The 22,523-nt window shown below is 38.3% G+C and overlaps 1 protein-coding gene across 1 annotated transcript; it reads left to right on the top strand.

The window, feature by feature from the left end:
* The first annotated feature begins 575 nt into the window (after positions 1 to 575).
* On the top strand, positions 576 to 22,252 carry LOC131536383 (uncharacterized). The gene is made up of 10 exons (XM_058769273.1): positions 576 to 1,254; positions 8,504 to 8,815; positions 10,084 to 10,434; positions 10,559 to 10,864; positions 10,973 to 11,284; positions 11,376 to 11,678; positions 11,763 to 12,062; positions 13,166 to 13,213; positions 21,811 to 21,878; positions 21,980 to 22,252. Exons 1-10 carry the CDS (start codon positions 576 to 578, stop codon positions 22,250 to 22,252), a joined length of 2,952 nt encoding a protein of 983 aa, XP_058625256.1.
* The last annotated feature ends 271 nt before the right edge of the window (positions 22,253 to 22,523 follow it).

Raw genomic sequence — 22,523 nt, 5'->3', positions numbered from 1 at the left:
AGTCTGCGGAGAATCTACTCTTTTTAAGGTAAGAGAGTCTTAACTTATTTGTTGTGTTAATTTATTGGTTGTTTTTAGCTTATTTATTGTGTAATTTTATTGTCTTTTAGCCGCTGCGTGCGGGTGGTGCCTCCACCATGTTGGCTGCCCGTGCGGAGGCACCACAGCGTGCGTTTCTTTTTTAAAGAGGTTGATGGTAAGCTCCTGGGGTTGTCACGTCTTGACTTCTCCAGGAAGCTGATCCAAAAAACCCAAAATTTTAAACCTGAACAATTGAATTGTTTGATGACTCTTCCCTGGAACAAAGGTTTTGACGTTAGTTTTAGATCTGCTTCTTTGTTGCAAGATTTCTGGCAAAGGTTTGATGCATGTAAGACACAGTTCTCCATGTTTTCTGTTGAGAAGCTTTCTGACAATTCACTTAAAACAGTGATTGTTAGAATGTTCAATGAAACAGTGAGTGGAAATGATATTGCTGTATGGCTGGGTAGATTTTGCACGGTCCGCAGTCAACCAGTCAAGGTAGTAGACGAAGACGGTATCTGGAATTGCGCTTGGAGAGTTCCCATCAAACAATGGGAAGATCCAAGCGGATTCCAGGGTCTAAGTCAATGATTGTGTTGGGAGATAACCGGGGCTACATTCATTACCAAGGAATGCCCAAATTCTGCAGAAAGTGCGGCAAAATGGGACATTTAGCCGATGCATGCCAGGAGTTAATATGTGGGAAGTGTAGAGGAATTGGTCATGTCTTTGAAGAATGTACCATTGGCAGGCGGTGTAATCTTTGTGGTGACACAAACCATCTCTACAGAGATTGCCCCAAGAGTTTTGCCAACAAACTGAAAGGTAACAAAATGGCCACCCCACCAGAGGAGCAAACAAGCAAACAAAGAGAGGAGGCAGAGCCTGAGGTTTTGGCGGGAAATTCAAATTTCCCGCCAGCCTCAGGGATTGGGCAAGGAAAAGGAAGTGGGGAGGCCATAGGGGCGGAGTCACCGACACAGAGGGAGGAAGCCACTCCCGAACAACAAGAAAATGAAGTGGACATGGAAAGTGGAGAGGAGGAAATGGCTTCCTCCCTCGAAACCGTCTCTGAGGTGAGTGTGTCGACTAGTGGGAGTGAAACTGATGGTTCACTCCCAAATGCTCAAGTGCAGAAAAGAACTGCGAGATCTTCTCTGTCTGATACGGAGGAGAAAAGGCTGAAGGCATCGCATCGGCTAGATAGTTCTCCACCGGAAGATCTAGACCGTATGTGGCCGGCCGAATCTCCAAATGAAGTTTCTTTTCTGCAAATTAAGCTAAGATCATCGTCACCAAAGGAGCCGCAAGAGTTTTTCTCTGTGGCACCTGAGGGGTCGGGCCCTTTTTCTCCAGATCCCAAAATTGATTGGGGGAGAGGAGGAACGAGGGCTACAAGACACAAAAGAATAAAACTACAGAAATATCATTAAAATCAGGTTAAGTATGTTTCTTTTAACCATATTGCTCATGGCCCTCACAATCTCAACAATAAATGTGAGAAGTGTGAGGTCCCTTTTAAGAGCGCACAGTATTTTATCCCACTTGAAATCTTTTAAGTCAGATATATTTTTAATGCAAGAATGCGGTTTACCCTTTTTAAACAATTATAAGAAATGGACTGAACTCTGGACCCCAGAACACTCGTTGTGGAGTGGGTCAAATCAAAACAAAAATGATGGGGTGGCCATTTTAATCAACAATAATAACATCACGGTGAAGGGCAGCACGGTGATAAGGGATGGACAGGCAATCTTAACTAAGCTGACTTTTTTAGATAAGGATTTTACTGTTTTAAATGTGTATGGTTTTACGGACAAAAACGAGAGACATGAGCTTTTAGAAGAATTGCAGCCCCACCTGCTAGGTAGGGACCCCCTAATTTTAGCAGGGGATTTTAATTGTGTTTTAAATCAGAAAGACAGAAAAGGGGCTGGGGACGATTTTAAGGTGGACAAAACATCAGTTTTACTAAAAAATTTAGTCAACGATTTTAGACTAACTGACTGTTTTAAAGTAATGCATCCAAGAGAGGAGAGCTACACCTGGGTCAGTGGTGATGGCACCAAGGCCTCTCGTATTGATTTTATGTTCTCACGGAACTGTCCACCAATGGATGCTACATTAACACCCTTGCACTTCACAGACCACGTTATGCTTTCTTGCACACTTTCACTAACCACAGACGTGACGGTAGGGAGAGGGATATGGAAGCTGAACTGCTCCCTGTTGCAAGATGAGAGTATTGTAGAAGAGTACAGGGAGCAGTTCAGCCAATGGCAAACTTTAAAGGACTTTTTTGATTCACAAACACAATGCTGGGAAATGGTGAAGGGAAAGATGAGACTTTTTTTTAAACAAAAAGGTAAGAGAAAAAAAGAGAAAGAAAACAGACACAACTTTAAATAGTGGCATTGATTTTAGCAAAGAAATAAAAGAGGTCAAAAGTGAAATGACTGCTTTAGAAAAGGAAAGAAATAAGGGAGTTATGTTTAGAAGTAAAGAAAAAGAACTGGAAGGTGAAAAGTGTACACGTTACCTTTTTAAGAAAATTTTAGCCAAGGGAGGGAGCATGACAAAATTGAATTTGGAAGGAAGGGAGGTAAACAACACAAAATAAATTTTACAAGGGGTTGAACATTTTTATCGAGAATTATACAATGAAAAGAAAGTTCAAATCTCTGCTACAGAAGCAGTTTTAAACTCCCTGGGAAAAAAAATAAACACAAATTCTGAGTTTTTAACCAAAGATTTTAATGTACTTGAAATAACCAAATGTATGAAAAGTTTTAAAAGAGGGAAGTCCCCAGGTATGGATGGACTTCCCCTAGAATTTTACGAGAAATTTTGGGATATTTTAGTACATGAATTATTAATCATTTTTAAAGAATTTGACAGACTCGACAGACTCCCGGACAGTTTTAGAATAGGAATAGTAACACTTTTACATAAAAAAGATGACAAAGCAGACTTAAAAAACTGGCGACCGATCACTCTTTTAAACTTTGACTGCAAACTTTTTAGCAAATTAATATCCAAACGAATGTCACAGGTTTTAGAGGACGTAATCCACCCGGATCAAGCTTGTGCTGTGCCAGGGAGAAAGATCACCGACGGCCTGATATTGATCAGAGACGCTATCTGTTTTGCGAGAGACAGAAATATTCGGCTGGTAGTCCTAAATTTAGACTTTGAGAAAGCTTTTGATCGGGTCTCGCATCAATACCTTTTTAAGGTATTGGAAAAAATGGGCTTCCCGGGAATGGTTCTAGAATGGGTGGGACTGCTATATAGAGACATAACTAGCAGAGACATTGTAAATGGGAAACTGACAAATGCAATAAACGTTCGCAGTGGTGTCCGTCAAGAGTGTCCATTATCCTCGCTCCTGTATGTGGCTTGTATTGAGCCACTGGCACAGCTATTGAGAAGGGATCAATGGATAACAGGACTTGACGTACCAGGGACAAAAGGTTTGACAGCAAAGTGTGTTATATATGGACGACGTGACAATTTTAACTACGGACGCTTTATCGATCCAAAGAGCTTTAGACATAACCGAATTCTACGGACGGGCCTCGGGTGCAAAGCTAAATAGAAGTAAATCCAAGGCCCAGCTCTTTGGATCATGGGACAGAGCAAAAGTGACCGGACTGGACGTGACGGTTAGGGAGACAGACTTGAAGGTGTTAGGAATCAAATTTGACAGGGAGGGGGGCGGACAGAACAATTGGGCCGACACATTAGGAAAGGTGAAGAAAAGACTAGGGTTTTGGGGACTGAGGACTTTGACTTTTGAAGGTAAGATTTTAATTTACAAAGCAGTGATTTTACCTCTGTTTTTATTATTGTGTTCTGTTTTTAGTCCCCCAAGATTCTTTCTTTTAGGTGTGGAGAGGGCGGTATTTTATTTCTTCTGGGGGTCCAAATGGGAGAGGCTGAAACGAGAAGTGGTTAAGAAGAGAAAGGAGAACGGAGGAAAAGGATTGCCGGACCTCCAGTTGTTTTTAGGAAGCCGATTTACCACCCTGCACATAAAATATGCAACGTCCCCATCCAGAGACAACAAGACAGTGGCAATGACACGATTCTGGATGGGGTTTTATCTAAGAACGCTAAAAATTTTAAAAATTGATTTGACAACACCCGTCTCTTTAATAAAATCATATTCTTTTGGGAAGTTAAAAAAGTCACAAGGCTATTGTCTCTCTTGTGCAGGACCAGCAGCCAGTGAGTCCGATTCCAGGCCTGACTATAAGCGAGGCAAAAGAAGTATGGAGGAACTCTGCACAGCACTGATCTCTCTGCTTTATAACAGCACATGCACGGTTTCAGAGAGAGATCTCACAGAAGTAGTCAACGGTCAAGAGCCCAACTAAAGCAAACACTGACCTCCATGATGTGGGTATCATTTTAACCAATAAAACATCAACATCTGATCCTCTGTAATTCTCAATAACAGCAGGTGTCCATCACTAATGCACAATCATCATTTAATTAGACACTTAATTATCTCATTAACTTTAACTCTTTGAGGACTTGGGATTTGACTCGAGACTTGTTTGTGACTTGAAAGGAATGACTTGGTTCCTCCTCTGGTGAAATCAGCTGCTGAGTTCATGGGTGGAATAAACACAGGGCAGGACTTTTACTTTCTGACCCCTGGACTTTACACCTCTGTCTGTAATATATCTGCTTGTTTTACACTCTTTGGCCACCAGGTGGTATTGTGAGCAAATTAAGCCTCCAGAAATTAACCCTTTTGTGAACCAAGCTTAATGCTTCATGAAGCTTCATTTCACCATCACTAATTATCTGTGTCTGTATCTGTGACAATCTCAAATTTATTTGTATTTGTATATGGATAGATCTGGAAGTGGGCGTGACTTAAACCGGAAGTTACATGAAAATAACATTTTAAATGCAAATCTGTTCGATTCTTTAGTTTTCATTTAACAAATATGCCTTGTATAACTATGAAAGTATTGTTTTTTTTATTAAATTTATAGCTTTGTAAATATCTTCTATTTAAAACTTTATCAAAAAAGAAAAATAACTGTATTCTTATTTTCCAGTGAAACTTTGTGTACAAATTTGACAAGAGACAAGCATCCACAATCTTAAATAAGAGCAGTAGTAGAAAAATAGAAGCTGAAAGAAAAATAAAAAATAAAAATAAATAAAGTTCAAGCGAGTTTTATTGTCATTCTGCTATGAGTAGGCTACTGAACACTTTCTTTCCATTTAAGTAATTAGATCTTGTGCAACAATTACAAGATCTAGTCTGTGATCATTTACGAGTTTTTTTTTTTTTTTTTTATCAACAGAGCACAACAAATCATTTGGACCCTCCAAATGATCAAACATCGCTTTGCGCTCATTTCATTAATATAGGCTAGTTTACACTCATTCACTTTACACATCCAGGCCCATAGCCAGCTATGAGGTCCAGACCTCCGTAAATGCTTCATGTTCAAAAATGCAATTTGAAAACATATGAAAAAGTATTTAAAATCATGTCGCTGAATAAATTAATGTGGCTGACTTGCAGCAGCTGCGAAACACAGGAGTGAAGTTCGGCGCAAGTACAGCCTCCACTCTGCCATGTTGCCAGATCTAGTTAAAATAAGCGTAGCTGGACTTGTGTTAATACTTAATGTAACAGCGTTAATAAAGTAATTAGGGCATTAATAAAGTGGGAAAATGTGTGATTGTGTCTGCCGAATATTTTTTCTGTTATTCAGATAAATCCGTTATTCCTTTTAAAGCCATTATCCCTGCCTTTCCGAATAAGGTATGTGGCTTCGGGAACATCCCTAGTTATTAATGTGAAATTATTATTACATTATCTATATTATCAGATATCAGTCTCTAGAATCAGATCGTTACCTGATGATTATATCTTTACCACAGTTTTTCTTGCTTGTATTGTCGTGACAAAAACAATTAAAAACAGCCAGAGAAAAATTAGTTAACAATTTAAGGGCCAACCACCCAACTAAAACAAACGCTATTCTCCATAATGGTAACAAACAGGGGCATCATGCACTCATTATTTTTGAGGGGGCACGAGTTGAGGGGGCACGAGTTGGGGGGTCGTCATCTGACACACAGCAGGCAACAGCACTTATCCCAGTCAACACGTGAGGTCACGCGATGATCACAGTGACATCACACCATTCTCATACGGTGATCCTCACAGTGTGAGTAATATATGAGCTCATTGTGAATTCAAAATGTTGAGCAGGTTGAGAGGAGGCAGCTCAAATATCAGTCGCTGGGGGACATTCTACTTCCTGTTTCTCAACACTATCACAGAGATATCACAGTGGTGTCACATGATGAGCTCATGAGTGCACGCCCAGCTAACAGATTTCTGTTATAAGATACAAGTGAAACATACGTTACCATCATGGTGAGTAGTGTTTGCTTTAGTTGGGCTCTTCACCCTTGGATTTATAACATTATATTTTTTTTGGCTGCTGTATATGTGTTTGTGAAGCACATTTGTTATTGCAAGGAACACCAAAAAGAGACTGCAACCAGATGATATTGGTTTGTTGATGATAACAACAAAATCATCACCTAGATTCAGTATGCAGTCTTTATGTAGTGTTATTGATCTGAATGTTTTAATTATAACAGCACTTTGATAATACAGCATAGGATCAAACAGTGCAATCATTTATGAATGATTTTAGAAGCATAAGTCATAAACATTTAGGACGACAGTGTCATTTAAAAAGAAAGAGAGACATCAAGAATCAGTGTATGAATCTCAACAATGGTGACAGTCAAAAGCTTCATGCTGCAATGCATGCTGGGTACCTAGTCTCTGTGCAGTGAGTGCACTTTGACCTCACATTAGTATGAGCACACAGTGAGGGCGCTGTGAGGTTACACTTTTAGCTCACTGTTACCTCACATTGTGACCTCATCACGAGTATCCTGTGACCTCATGGTGACATCACTGTGAGATCAAATTGTTGACTGGGATGTTTTATTTATTTTTTCCTTTATATTCTAAACATTCCCAAACGCATTAACTATATCATGAAATATCTTGATTCTCACCTTTATAGATTATGATCAAAGTAACCTAATAATGTAATCTATTAACTATGCATAAAAACCTGTCTGTTTATGGGTGTCATGCCATAAATTTTTTTATACGACTGACTTTATATTTATTGTGAATTTAACATTGAAAGTTAATGTAACATGTTTTCTGGTCTTGTCCAGTCTTAAATCTGTTTTGGTCAGAAATACATTCTAGCATAGAGAAAATCTTGGAAATTGAGATATAAAAAAACAGCTATTCAGTCAGAAAGAGGTATTCAGTCAGCGAGCGAGTGAAGAAAACGCCAACATTTTAGCGATGACTCATCTGAACGCCTCTGATTGGTCATTGCATTCATAAGCTCAACAGAATCGCATGTGATTGGTTATAATGCACAATGCTGTAAAAACGCGTCTGTATCTGTCTCAGCGCCAGCCAGCGAATGCAGATTTGAATTTAGCAGCTAATGATATGATGCGCTGAACGATTTAATCACGCTGGTATGATTGTATTAAATATAGAAAATATTAATCGGCTATTTTTTCTCTTTTGGAAGCTGCATTCAAAATCCACTTGGTTCAAAAATCTAAGGGGGCACATGCCCCCTCCCCTTGAATGGGCATGACGCCTCTGGTAACAAATATACTTTTCACTAAAACCAACATCTGAACCTCTATAATTCTCAAACACTTTTGTAGAAGTCTGACCGAAATAAAGTCAGTCTGGTAAGTTTTAGATTAATCAGTTAATTATCTAATGAACTGCAGTGCTGCTTCAGTCTTATTTTTAGCACTCTGTAGTATGCATACTGAGCAGAGTTCATTTCATTGTTTCATCTGGGCTGACCCATGTGGGGCCCTCATGGAAACTGAGGACAACACTAGCTGGGCCCCAGTTAAATAGCCCTGGAGCCACCCATTTGGACCCCACATGTGTTTGCTGACTGGAATGAAGCTACAATTAATGCCTTTAAACCCCTTAAAGCCATTAACACAGTCACTATGTATGTATACTGTCGGTGCTTGTTAATATACTGATGTGCCCTCAGCCTCATGCATTATATGCTTATATAGTATGTTTATCTGCATGTTTGCAGAGTCTTTCACACATAATTTCACACTTAATGCCCTGTTCATGGGTGGAGCTGTTTGGAGAAAGAGGAAGCAGAAATGTGAGAGGAGGATGTGTATTTTGTCAGCTCTTGCTTTCCCTGGATTGTGATCTGATCTGGATTTTCTCAGAATATCTGTGAGACTGAAGCTAATCAGGAATGAGGGCAGCCATCATCATTTTCATCATCACTCTCTGTCTGATCTCAGGTCAGTTCTTTACTGGTGAATGTGGTCAAATAATATTTTATATTACATGGTCCAGATTGATTATATAATAACTCAGAGCAGATGAACTTGTGTTTGGCAGGTCAGGTTTGTTTCAGAGTGGTTGGATGCTCTGGAGGGAGTGTAATGTTCAAGTGCATGAGCTCAAACCAGAGAAAGTCTTATGATCAGTTTAAAGGAAAGTATTTCTGCAGAAACAGAGACTGTACGACAGGAATCAGTACTGAGACTCAGCACTGCTGGTATTATAACGGGAGATTCGCTCTGTATGACGATGAAAACAGCAGATTCTTCACAGTGTTCATCAGGAACCTCAGCAGAGAGGATGATGGGAAATACACATGTGGAGACAACCAGATATGGAGTCATGATGTTGATTTAGTGGTGAACAGAAGTGCGTATGATTCTTTATAACTTACTACAGTAATTATGTTATATTTATTAAAGTATTATTTAAAGGTGCACTATGAGGAAAAAAAATCAATTTTACGCAGATTCATGATTCAGTGTTCAAACTGCTTCACTGCATTATAATAATTCATAACAGTATAATAATAATTTATAATTTGAGCTGACTGAAATGTCAGCTTTACGTCAGTGTTATTTGAGAGGTCACGGACAGAAGACCGTTGTCAGACTTGTTTCATGTCTTGTGTTTTGTTTCGCTCCCCATGTGACTTCCTTGCCCTAGTTTCTCCCTCTATGTCCTTATTTGGGTTTTCCTGTTCCTGACTCCATCATTAGTTCATTAGTCCCCAGCTGTGTTTCATTAATTATCTAGATTTCCCCAGTGTTCTTAAGCCCTGTGTGTCCTTCTCTCCAACGTCCGGTATTGTTTGTCTTATCCTCAGTGCTCCATGTTTCCTTGTGTTCTTTTCATTAAAAAATATTGTATTTTGAAAAATCTCCTACATCTATGCATTTCTTCGTTCCGTGTTCCAGCAAACGTGACCAAAACTAAAAGTGAGCTGCACCTTTTTTCACCGTTTTTGTTTTCTGTGTTTTTTGATATATCTTTGTTTTCCCAGTTTGTTTCTCCCTGCGGCCATGGAGATGGGCGCCGCATGATTCCTTGCCCTAGCCCTTCTTAGAGATCTCCCCTTCTTTGAGTATACTGGGGAATTCTACGAGCTCACCACGCCTCAATTCTCTGTTCTGGCTCGGTGCCAACTACCATCGCCTCGTGGACCTCCCAGACACCACAGGACTAAGTTGGAAAGAAGGGGTCTTCAGGTGTCTGGGGAGTGTCCGGGCCTGAGCCAGAACCAGCCCGCCGTCCGCGGCTCACTCAAGCCCTCAGCTGTCTCCGCGTCTCTTCTTTCCGTGCTCCAGCAAACATGACAACCGTCTACTAAACTTTACTTGTTCAAATGACATTTTCTTCTGGATATATTACTTGTAGGACAAATCTTTTCTGTCAGTATGTTTCTATCTTGATGTATGATGATATACCTCATGTTTTGATCACAGGTGACCATACAAACAAGCACAACCCACGTTAACATGAATAACTCTGCAAGAATCATGACATTTTGTGTGTTAAACAGAGATAGCGATAGAGAGGCCAAAGTTCCCTAATGCATCTTTATTAATAATAATAATAATAATAATATTTCAAGATTTCAGTGCATGTCACAATGGTTTTGTTGAAATCATTTTCAGACTCTTCTTCTTGTGGGATGTTTGTTATCCGATCTGCATATTTTGGTCAAACGATCACTTTCAACTGTAAATATGATCATAAGTTCAAAACACACACCAAAGTCTTCTACAGAGTGAACGTGGATCCTGTGCATGTGCTGAACAGCTCTCAATCATCACAATCATCTGAGGAGAAGTTCATCCTGACTGACAGACAGAAAGATCACTTTACTGTGACCATCAGAGACATTTCTGCAGAGGATGATGGAGTTTATTTATGTGGAGTGGAGAGAGACGGATCAGATAAACCACCTTCAGAAACATCAATTACTCACATCACCTTCATTAAAGAGATTGAGCTGAATGTTTATAGTGAGTTTAATTTCTATTTAATGAAAATAAAAATTAAAAAAATTAAAAAACTTACAGCTCTAAATAAGAAATGTAAATTCCTCCTGACTGTTAATAATGTAATAAATCAAATCTTGTCTTGCAGGTCAAATAACTTCTGTCCAGGTTCAGGCCTACATCAGTAAATCAGTCTTCATCACGTGTAAATTTCCACAAGTATTCAAAGAAAACAAGAAATTCATCCAGAAAGATTCATCACAGAAGATCCCTGTTGATGAACAGAAGCAATGGATCCGTCATGATAAAGTGCACATGTATGATGATACCAGTAAAGGACTGTTGAAGGTTTTTATCAGTGATTTAACTGCAGCTGATGAAGCGACGTACAGATGTGGAGTGAATACTGCTGATGACGATCTGTTCACTGAGATCAAACTGACAGTCAATCAAGGTAAAGAGCTTCTGTGAGGAGCCTGTTTTTGGACAGTTTCTAGCAGTTAAAATGAGAAAATAAGATTTGAAATTTCTATTTCTATTTTTTTGTTTTTGTTTTTTGTAGTTGATCATTTTCGTGAATTGAGTAAATCAGTTGCTATTATTGGAGAAAGTGTGAAACTGACCTGTAATTACTCTGAGAAACACGAGACCATCAAACACATCTGCAAAGAGAACGAGGAGAAGATCTGTCAGAACATCAGTTCATCAGAGAAGCAGCGCTTTGAGTTTTCTGAGAGTACAGCAGGAGTTTTTACAGTGAGCATCAGTAATGTGAGGCTGAGAGATGCTGGAGTTTACTGGTGTGGAGCAGAAACCAGACACACGCATCTGACTTCTGTTTCTCTCATCAGTAAACACGAACTGACTTTATCCAGTATGTACAGCAACCATAAACCATGCAGTTCAATAATACATGCATGCATTTTACAGTGTATATATACTTCTCTATTCTCTTTGACTATTAGTGCCTCCAGTGATCAGACGTGAAGGAGATTCATCTGAGATCAGATGTCCTTATGATGGAAACCACACAAAAGAAATAAAGCTTCTGTGCAAAGGAAATTGTTCCACTAAAGATGCTCAAAATATCATTCGATCAGATGAAGATCATGTTAAAAAACCAAAGATTTCAGTAAAGGACGACACTGAACTCAATCTCTTCACTGTGAACATGGCTGACCTGAGAGCAGAGGATGCTGGGAAATACTGGTGTGCAGTGAAAGATGTGTTTAACCTTCCCTTTGAGCTCATGATCATCATGAAGGACGGTGAGGATGTTTATTTGGGAGAAGTCTCGATGTTTCTGATCATTCTGTTATCAATCTCATCATATTTAATGTTGTGTTCTTCAGCGGTCACTCATGAAGCGCCTGTCGGAGGATCAGCGTCCATCAGCTGTAAACACATCAGGAATCACAGTCAGAGGTTTTTCTGCAGAGGAGATCAGCCGAATATCTGCATCAGAGACGGAGTTCGTGTTTCATCGAGTAACAGCACAAACAGCAGATTCTCTCTTACAGAAGAAATCTCTGCTGGAGTCTTTACTGTGAAGATCAGCGATCTGAGAGCAGAGGATTCTGGGAAATACTGGTGTGCAGAGGAGAGTTCTGGATCCTTCATATTCACTGAAGTTCAGCTACATGTGACCAGAGGTAAAACACTCTTTCATTAAGGAGCTCATTCACCGAGAATTCAAAATGATCTTCCTTCAGATGAATACAAAAATGTTTGGTCCTAGAGAGCAGCTGTCCAGCACAGTTTAGCTCAAACCCTGAGAAAATAAATAAATAAATAAAATTCACCTGCCTGTAACCTTATTAATCCTGAAGACATTGATTAGCTTGTTCAGGTGTGTTTGATTAGGGACAGTCATACAGGTTTGAACATCTTGAGCATGAGGAAAAGATGACTTTAAGAATGCACTTTCTTTTGTAATTTTCCATGTTGATTTCTTAACAGGTGTTTTGCCTGTATTTCGCATTATGTAATGTTTTAAGCTTAAAGAAAATGTCTGTAAACAGATAATGTCATGGCAGAAAATGACAACACCTTTTCTGGGGGGGGTTTTTACAGTTTTTTTTTTTTTTACTTCTAACAGTGTGATGATTTCTTCTGGGTGAACTGTCCTGTTAAACCACAGACAACAGCAAGCAACAAAAACCCTTGTGTTTGCGTAAAACTGGCCTCTTCTTTTTGGTTTTCACACTGTTGTCGCTGCATTTTTATTTATTTATTTATTTGTTTTTTTTGTGGAGCACAAAATATGTTTTGTTTTTGTCTTGTTTTTTATGTTGTCTTATTTTATTTTATTTTTTGAATTTTCCTCACACAGCATCATACATCTTCCTAAGAGCTTACAGAACTGACTAATGTATTTTGCAACATTAACACTGTCATTGACCTGAACTGATCTGAATAATGACACTATTGTCTTGTCGAGCTGATTTACAGCTGAACTTGAATTTGTTTCATTATTGATGAATTTTATAGCATCAGCACGGTTATTTTCCTCTTTATTACGGTGCAGCTGCTTTCTGTAGAACTATTATAAAAATCACCATAGAAACAAATACGACTTGAATGAGTCTTGGGCATGGAATTGAGTTTGACATCTAGTTACTGTCTGCTTTCATTGTACAGAAGATTTTCTTCAATCACATTCTGTGTTTCACAGAAGATCTGATTAGATAGTGACTCTTATATTAGATAGAAATCTGTTCCTCTAATTTATTTAACCATGATTGTGTATTTTCAGAAATGACGACATCTGACACCAAAAGAGAAACTTCCCAGGAAAAGCCTGGTAAGTCTGCTTCTCAGTTTAAAATGAAAGTGATATTATGATAAATGTGTGTCGGATGTACAACATGTGTACGAATTATTTATTTATTTATTGTGTGTGTGTTTTAAGTGGGAAATGACGTCTGTTTTGTTAAATAGTACAGCAACTCCTTTTGTTATTTCTACCTCTTTTCTAGTCACAGAGCACTTTATCTGAGAGTTGTTCAAGTGAGAGAACATCTGTAACTTTGTCCAGATTGGGGGAATTGTAATATTTAATATTCTTTATTATGTTTTTGTGTGTGTGTGTGTGTGTGTTTTGCATTACAAAATCAGCAAGCATCGGTATCGGCAGGTCACATTTGCGAAAAGTCAGAATCAGCCAAGAAAACTGCAATCAGTGCATCTCTAATCTCTAACATCAAGTATACGTAAAGTAAGAATATGCGCTAGTTATTTTCTTTAATGTGAGATATTTTACAGCACTTTTCATGGTGTTTTATGTCCTTTCCACACACACACACGCCACGCGCAAAACTCCGCATTTGAACAGTCAATAGCAAATATTTGAACTAATAACAAAACATATAGTCACTGATTCAGAAGCGCCAGATTGTCATAGCAAAGTCAGAATTACCTCCTCTCCTAGGTTCACGAAACGCTCATCCATAAAACGTGTTGCTGTTCTGTTGTAAGTAATCTTAATGATTCCTAAATGCATCTACTTTCGGCAGGCCAAATAAAGTGCTTTTGCTTTCTCATAGAAACACACAGCGTCTCCCTGACATGGCTGCCTCAACACTACTGCGGTTACTGAAACCACACCTTCTTTCTTTGTATGAACATTTGGGCGGCATTACGCAAATAAAATGAAATTACGCATTTCATAAAATACAACTACTGGCCAGATTTCGGAGAGGTAAACTAATGCGAAAAACTGCTGTAATTTCCTCAACTTTCTGGCGAGTGTGCTTGAGAAACACTAAAATGAATGGGCTTCAATACTGGAACTATTGTTTGTTTGGAACTATTGGCTGCTCCATCCTTTACTTCCGCATTCCTCAGTTCCTATGGAAGCCTATGGGAGTGTGCAACTCTGTTTCTCAACGGCTCTGCTACAAATATACACCTTTGTTTACATCTGTGTGCAGGGACGTGTACAGACCTTTTGAGGGGCAGGGGCTCAAGTGGAAAAAAGGGCACTTATTTATTTAAAAAAATTTCTAAACAAAACGTTAAATATATTAAGGGTGTGCGATATTGACTCAAATATATCTCAATATGTTCTGAGATTTTATCGATAACGATAATTAGATGATATTTTGTTGAGTGTGTTATTGTGCTGATATCTTAAAGACTACCGTGGACAGCTGACTCCCAGTTTTTGATATTCTGCATATTCTGTGTGGTGATCAGTTCACAGCAGTGAAGGAAATTAATATTTTCCAATAAGTTTAAATTGATTTTTACCTTTAATGGGCATTTTACCTTTATAAAGCCTTTTTTTTTTTCTAAAAGTGTGCATCATCTTTTCAGTCAAATTCTTAAATTGAATCAGTCAATAATATAACTCATTTGGGGTGTTACCGAGCAAATTAAATCAGTATTGACAAAATTAATATTTGCAATGCAGAGAAAACACAGAAGCTGCATTAGAAAGGGCATTTAGATCAGAGATATAAAATACTTGAGTAATTTTACTTGATTAATGTACTTAAGTATTATTTTGGGGGATTTGTACTTTATTCAAGTACAATTTAAACTGACTGTACTTTTACTTGATTACATTTCTGAAGAAAAAACTGTACTTTTTACTCCTTACAATTTTATTTCATCTGGAAAAGTACATTACATTTTTATTTTATCTTATGCACATTAAATATGGTAAACGGAAGCTCAAACGTGCGTGCCTGACGTGAGAACCAATGATCATTGTTTTAATGCATCAAGCACACACACAGTTCTACTTCAGTTATGACCTTCATCGGGTAAATGTCTGGCTTCAAAAGTTAATCATCAAATCTGAGGAAGCATATTGAGGTAGCATAAAAAATGTTTGTTCATTATTTGTTCTGTTTTGATAGAGCCATTAGGTGTGTAATATATCAGCTGAATGCACAAGATTGAGTGCAAATAAAATCAGTGATGAGAATTGAAATACAATTAATATTTTTGTGGAAATATTGTTTTTTAATTAATTAAAAAATTCAAAAAGTGTTTAAATAAACATTGTTTGTTAATTTAAATGTAATTCATGTTTAGTGATGTTCTCACCAGGTAGATAAGTTGTATTTATAATATGTCATTATATGACAAACTGAGTAGGAATTAGGACTGTCAGTGGATTTTTTTTATTTATTTTTAATCTTAATATTTACATGATTTGTAAATTAATTACATGATTTGTAAATTAATTAATCTAATTAGTCACAAATAATTATCAATATTTGCTGAGAGAAAGCGCTAAATGCCCCAAATAAACAATTAAAAGATTAATTGTCCTTTTAGACACTGACGTTGAATAGTCAACACACAAAAAAGTGGCCTTTCAAAACGTTAATGTTGTATGTTTTAATTCTATGACTCTCCTCGTTAATTCAACACATTCTTGTAATATGTTTCTGGCCTCTGCGTCACATCTTGCTCTTCAACAGGAACAGTTCACCCAAAAATGAAAATTCTCATCATTTCCTGACCCTCGTGTCGTCCCAGATGTTTATGACTTACTTTCTTAAAATGAACACAAGTAAATATTTTTAGTCCAGATAATGCACAACAGAACCAGGGGTTATGAGTTACTGTCATATTCACTTTGTGTAGTTTTTGAAATGTGTCATTTTTGTATGTACCATACATGTCACCTTTTTTTTTTTTTTACTTTTAGTTTGTGTTCATCAGATAAATGAAAGCCGTAAAGGATGGCATGAGGGTGGAAAGGATGGAGTTTCCTTTTAATCCCTTTCCCTGTATTTTTTCTTTCTTTCTTTTTTTTCAGCTGTGCTGCATTTTAATTGTTGTTGTTTCACTAGATATGTGTGTTTGACCTGTGCCATTGCAATTTGTTTTGTTTTCTCCCTTTAACCAAACTTCTGAATATCTTTGAGAAAAGAAAGTACTTCTACTTTTTTAATACTTGAGTACAATTTAAAGTTGTACATTTTTACTTCAAGTATGTTTTTGGCCAGATTGTACTTTCACTTGAGTAAAATTTTTGAGTACTTTTTACACCTTTGATTTAGATGCATTTACACACTGTTTAATGCAGGACATGAATATATTTAACCTGCAGACACAAATGTATTAATACTGTTTTGATATTTTAAACATAAAATGTTAAATACTGATTGAATTTATTTTTTAAAAAAAATGAAAAGATACTTTAAATGTGAAATTGAAACGGCCAGTAGGCGGCAGTAAGTCACTGTTAATAAATGAGTCATTGCGACTGAACCGAATCAAAGGGTTGATTCATTCAGGAACAAAACAGCGTCATGTTGCTCAGAGATGCAAATTGGAATTATATTTGTTGGCAAAATAGAGCAAAAACAGTCAACATTGTGTCTAAAACGTAAGTGTTTTAATATTAAATTATTGTTTATTGAACTGCTGTATAAAATCAATATCACATTTGAAATCATGCTGCTTTTTGGTGGGAAAAAAAAATTTAAGTCTTTGCGTGATACTGAATAACTATTTGAAATTATATAAATATACATTTCTGCCCCCTTATCTTGAATTTTGTGATCATTCTAAATGCATTTTAATAAACTGAATCAAGCAGTAGAAGAATGCACACTGGTCTAACCTACTAGACTTCCTATTGCCTTAGCTACCCAGTCAACAATTTGATCTCACAGTGATGTCACCATGATCTCCCAGGATACTCGTGATGAGGTCACAATGTGAGGTAACAGTGAGCTAAAAGTGTAACCTCACAGCGCCCTCACTGTGTGCTCATACTAATGTGAGGTCAAAGTGCACTCACTGCGCAGAGACTAGGTACCCAGCATGCATTGCAGCATGAAGCTTTTGATTGTCACCATTGTTGAGATTCATACACTGTCATTTAAACACAAAGAGAAACATCAAGAATCAGAGTAGTTAATAATGTTTGTGTCTTATGCTTTTATAATTCTCCATAAATGATTATGAAAGTGACGTGACTCGGAATTTGTGCTCTGCAATTAACCCATCCAAAGTGCACACACACACACCCGGAGCAGTGGGCAGCCATTTATGTTGCAGCGCCTGGGGAGCAGTTGGGGGTTCTGTACCTTGCTCAAGGGCACCTCAGTCATGGTATTGAGGGTGGAGAGAGCGCTGTACATTCTCTCTCCCCACCTACCATCCTTGCCTGCCCAAGACTCAAACCCGCAACCTTTGGATTATGAGCCTGACTCTCTAACCATTAGGCCACAACTTCCCAAGACTGCATATGGAATCTAGGTGATGACTGTGTTGTTATCATCAATAACAAACCAATATCACCTGGTTGCAGTCTCTTTTTGGGTTTCCTTGCCATAACATATGTGCTTTACAAACACAGTTACAGCAGCCCCAAAAAACATAATGTTATAAAGTCAAGGGTCAAGAGTCCAACTAAAGCAAACACTAATCACTATGATGGTAACATCAAACAAAACAATAAAACATCATGAGTTAATAATGAGTGAAGCTGTTGATTTGTTTATTTCAGTTGATTTCATCGAAGGCTGTGTCTGGAAGTCAGTTGTATGTTTGGAGAAGGTTCTTATAACAGAAATCTGTTAGCTGGGCGTGCACTCATGAGCTCATCATGTGACACCACTGTGATATCTCTGTGATAGTGTTGAGAAACAGGAAGTAGAATGTCCCCCAGCGACTGATATTTGAGCTGCCTCCTCTCAACCTGCTCAACATTTTGAATTCACAATGAGCTCATATATTACTCACACTGTGAGGATCACCGTATGAGAATGGTGTGATGTCACTGTGATCATCGCGTGACCTCACGTGTTGACTGGGTAAACTTTAGCTAACTTGGTAGCTCTCAGGAGTCATGGATAGGATAATTAGCTGTAAATTCAAGGCAGAAGTAGCTTAGTATTTTGTTCATCACCACTCACCTCCACACCAAGACAAACACAACTGAAAAGGGAGGGAGGGCTTCACTTCTGCGGCTCTGTGCCTGTCTGTGGTGTGATGTGCTGAAGGTAGAAAGGCATCGTAACTCGACAAAGTCTCAACATTTCCCGACCCGACCAGATATTTTGATTTTGATTTGTTTGACAGGGAAAGCTGTGCGCAAACAGAAACACACAAACAATTCAGTCACGTTAACAAAGTAAGCGCTGTATTACGATTAATAAATAAATAATTAGAGATGTTCCGATACCCTTTTTCCCTTCCCGATACCGATTCCGATACCTAGGCTCAAGGTATCATCCGTTACTGAGTACTGATCCTATACCTGGGTGTGTATCTGGTTATACAGCTGTATGTACTACTTACTAGCCCTGTATGAATTGATACAATTATTTTAGGTGTGCTTCACGATAGATAGATAGATAGATAGATAGATAGATAGATAGATAGATAGATAGATAGTAAACAAAAAAATATAATATAATGTTTGGAAAAAAGTACACTCTTAACATCAGTCAGTCAAGCATTATAAATATATTATGATAATCAAGTATTATTTAATGATAGAACTTTAGCAATTAGAATTAAAACTTGGTAAACCTATAGCTCAATAATCAAAAACATAAATCAAAACAATTTCTGTAAAAAATAAAAAATGCAGTCATTAAACCTGCAGCTCAACAAGGGTTTTGGAGATATGCTCGCTTTCTACACATTCATCTTTCAGTCCAAGTTATGAGCGGTGAGGTACAAAGATGTGTGCACATACACATAAGGAGAGCGTGAGTGTGTCACACACACACACACGGTCTCTCTCCGTATAACACTCAAACAGTGGCAAAGACACCTGAGCTAGCAGTTTGATTCTTTTTTAAATTACGTGATTTTGAACAGATGTAAACAATGGAGGAGGCTTAAAATTATAGACGTGATACCAGCTAAATTTAATTATTGTACTAAATCGCAGAAACATAGTACTTTAGTCTGCTATTCCCCGCTCTGCGAAGTAACGTGAGGGAGGAAACTAGTTGACGTTAGCTAGTTAATTAGCCATGTTATCTGCCTCAGTAGCAAGCCAAATAGTATTTATTTCAACACTGAAACAACCGGTGAATGGGTCTCTGTCTTGATCGAGGGTGAAAGAGGGAGAAATGAAGATGACACAGATATATCGTTTGTGTACAACCTGGAAGTATTTATTTAGCTATTGGCACCAAAACGGCATCTGTACGGAACATCATTGTGTACGGAACATTAGTCTACGTTACCCGAGAAATTCCCATACAGCAGACTTCACCTTTTTCGACGGGGGAAAAAGTTCCAGGGATTCACCTCCTTCGACCATCATCCTACACACAGGTGACTCTCACTGACTGCTATCCGGAGGGGAAGGGGTCGTGTGACTTGTTACGCTGTTCACTCACAACTGAGGGAGTCCTGCACTTTCCGTCTTTGACGACACGTAAAAAAACTGTGCATACCGCAGGAACGGTATAACGGAAAATTTTAGTGGTTTTGAAACCGTGAATTTTCCAAACCGCGGTATACATTGAAACCGGTTATTGTCCCATGCCTAGGCGCTACCTTTATAAATAAACCACAGATTTGAGTTTTAAACAACTACATTCTCGCCTGAAATACTCTTAGAACGGCATTTCATGACACAATAACAGTAATATTTTGAAAATTTTGCGGTTTTCCCCTCCGCCATTAATGCTCGCTGATTGGTGCGAAATGCATTCTGGGATACCTGGCTGCCTCAAGTTCGCACAAGTCACCTCTGGATGCATCCTTGATAAAGGGGGCAGAGCAAGAACACATCCAGGGAACTGTATTTGGCTCGATGTGAACTTAGAATTGGAACAGTACTTGGGCAACAACTGATGACATTTCACAAGTATGAATGAGGCATTTGTATAGCACTTTATTGTGTATTGCAATACACCCAAAGCACTTTACAATCGACAGCAGCCACAGGACAATGGCGCCAGTGCACACACCACACACCAGCTACAGGTGGAGAGAAGAGAGTGTCATAGAGCCAATCAAGTGGATGGGGATTATTGGGAAGCAATGATTGACAAGGGCCAGTGGAGGGAATTTGGCCAGGACACCGGGGTTACACCCCTACTCTTTACAATGAGTGTACTAACACCTCTTCCAACAGCAACGTAGTTTTCCCAGGAGGTCTCCCATCCAGGTACTGACCAGGCTCAGCCCTGCTTAGCTTCCATGGGCAACCAGTTTTGGGCTGCAGGGTGATATGGCTGTGGATAAGAACACAAGAAAGTACAGACAAGAAAGCATATTGAGAAACGGCCTCAAGCATTAGTCGCTAGAGCGCCTCATTTTGAGATCAGGGGAGTGATGTTTACACACAACAGCTCTTGCTGACCTACATCGGTTACATCAGTATATTAGAATGATTTATGTGCGTTCATGTGACACTGAAGACTGGAGTAATGGCTGATGAAAAATCAATTTTGCATCACATAAATATACAGTATTTTAAAGTATAGTAAAACAGAAAATCATTATTTTAAATTATAATAATATTTCACAATATTATAGTTTTTTTTCTGTATTTTTGATCAAATAGGCTAAATCTATTTTTGATCAAAATAGGCTTGATCAGCATAAGAAACTTCTCTACATTTATTTATTTTAAATTTTTTTGTACTGTATAAGTATAAATATACAACATTTAAATTTAAATGTTGTATAAATAAAAGTTAGGAATCATATTTGTTTCAAGTGCTTTGTATGGGGTGGGGGGGTGGGGGGGGTTGCTTCCAACATGATTTTTGCCTAGGGCCTCCTAATGTCTAGAAACGGCCCTGTATATTCCTCGTCCATGATGGAAATGAATTTCCATACGATCCACATGCTGTGATTGTGCTTTCAGTCTGACAGCAAAAGTGGAAAAGACCAGCAAAAAGTCTGGTGAGATCCAAAAACTCAGTTTCTCAGTTTGAGCTGAAAGTGATCTTACCACTGAAACATTAGCCTCAGATGTATGTATTTTTTATGAATATTTGTTGATAGATGTTATGGGTTCACCTTGTTTCTCAGTCACAATCTCTTTGTGTGATTTCAGTCTTTTCTGTGTCCGCTGCTGTTTCTGTGGGTTTGATCCTGCTGGCTCTGGTTATAGCGTTAATCTTATTCAAACTGAAACACAACATTTACATTTTACATTTACATTTATGCATTTAGCAGACGCTTTTATCCAAAGCGACTTACATTGCATTCAAGTTACAGTTTTTACATTTTATCAGCTCTTGCTTTCCCTGGGAATCGAACCCATGATCTTGGCGTTGCTAGCACCATGCTCTACTATTTGAGCTACAGGAAAGCCTGTAGCTCAAACATGGTCAAACATGGTAAGACACACAAACACGCATTACTGCATATTTAGTAAATCTGAGTTTATCTCTCTCTGCTGGTCAGAAATACACATGCAGGTAAAATCATCTCACATTTTCTGAATCTCAGATGTTTCTTTTGTTCACACAACCATCATTTCATCAGCGGAGAGAAGACAGACAGGGGATCATGAAACGGTGAGTTTCACAACTGCAGTGTCAGTATGTATCTCAGTATGTGAAATGTCTAAGTTGATACATATACTGCATTTCATGTTTGAAGATTTCACTTCTTACAGGCTCAAGAAGACTTTCAGGACGCCAGACGCCACACAGATCCTGAACCAACTCATCTCTATTCAACTGTACAGTCAACCACAATCCCCTCTGATACACAAAATCCAATTTACTCCACAGTACAGTCACCCACAATCCCCTCTGATGGGCTCCTGTATTCTTCCATCAGTTTCCAGAAGCGTGAAGAGTCTCTCAGTGACGCTACAGTCAGATTCAGAAAAGAGGAGATTCACTGTGAATATGCATCTGTCAATCACAGCATCTCACCAAATTAATATCACCACTGGAATTTTGTTTTTATGTACAACTTGAATGGTGTCAGTCACTGAGAAAAAATGCCTGAATGACACAATCATTCAGTTTCATTGAACAAGTTATTGGAGTAGCCCCAGAGTGCACCCTGGACGATGGGGTGGGGCAACACGTGTCGCTCCGCCCACCTTCAATTTCATTGGTTTATAATACAGCAGAGCTTATTGGTGTAGACATTTGTGCATGAGCATTCTGTTATATACGTTTTTATGAATGATCTACGCTGTTTGGCTG

This window comes from Onychostoma macrolepis, chromosome 01 (genome assembly GCF_012432095.1).
Source record: "Onychostoma macrolepis isolate SWU-2019 chromosome 01, ASM1243209v1, whole genome shotgun sequence".
NCBI classification, from domain to species: domain Eukaryota; kingdom Metazoa; phylum Chordata; class Actinopteri; order Cypriniformes; family Cyprinidae; genus Onychostoma; species Onychostoma macrolepis.
This window is presented reverse-complemented; position numbering and strand designations above follow the sequence as displayed.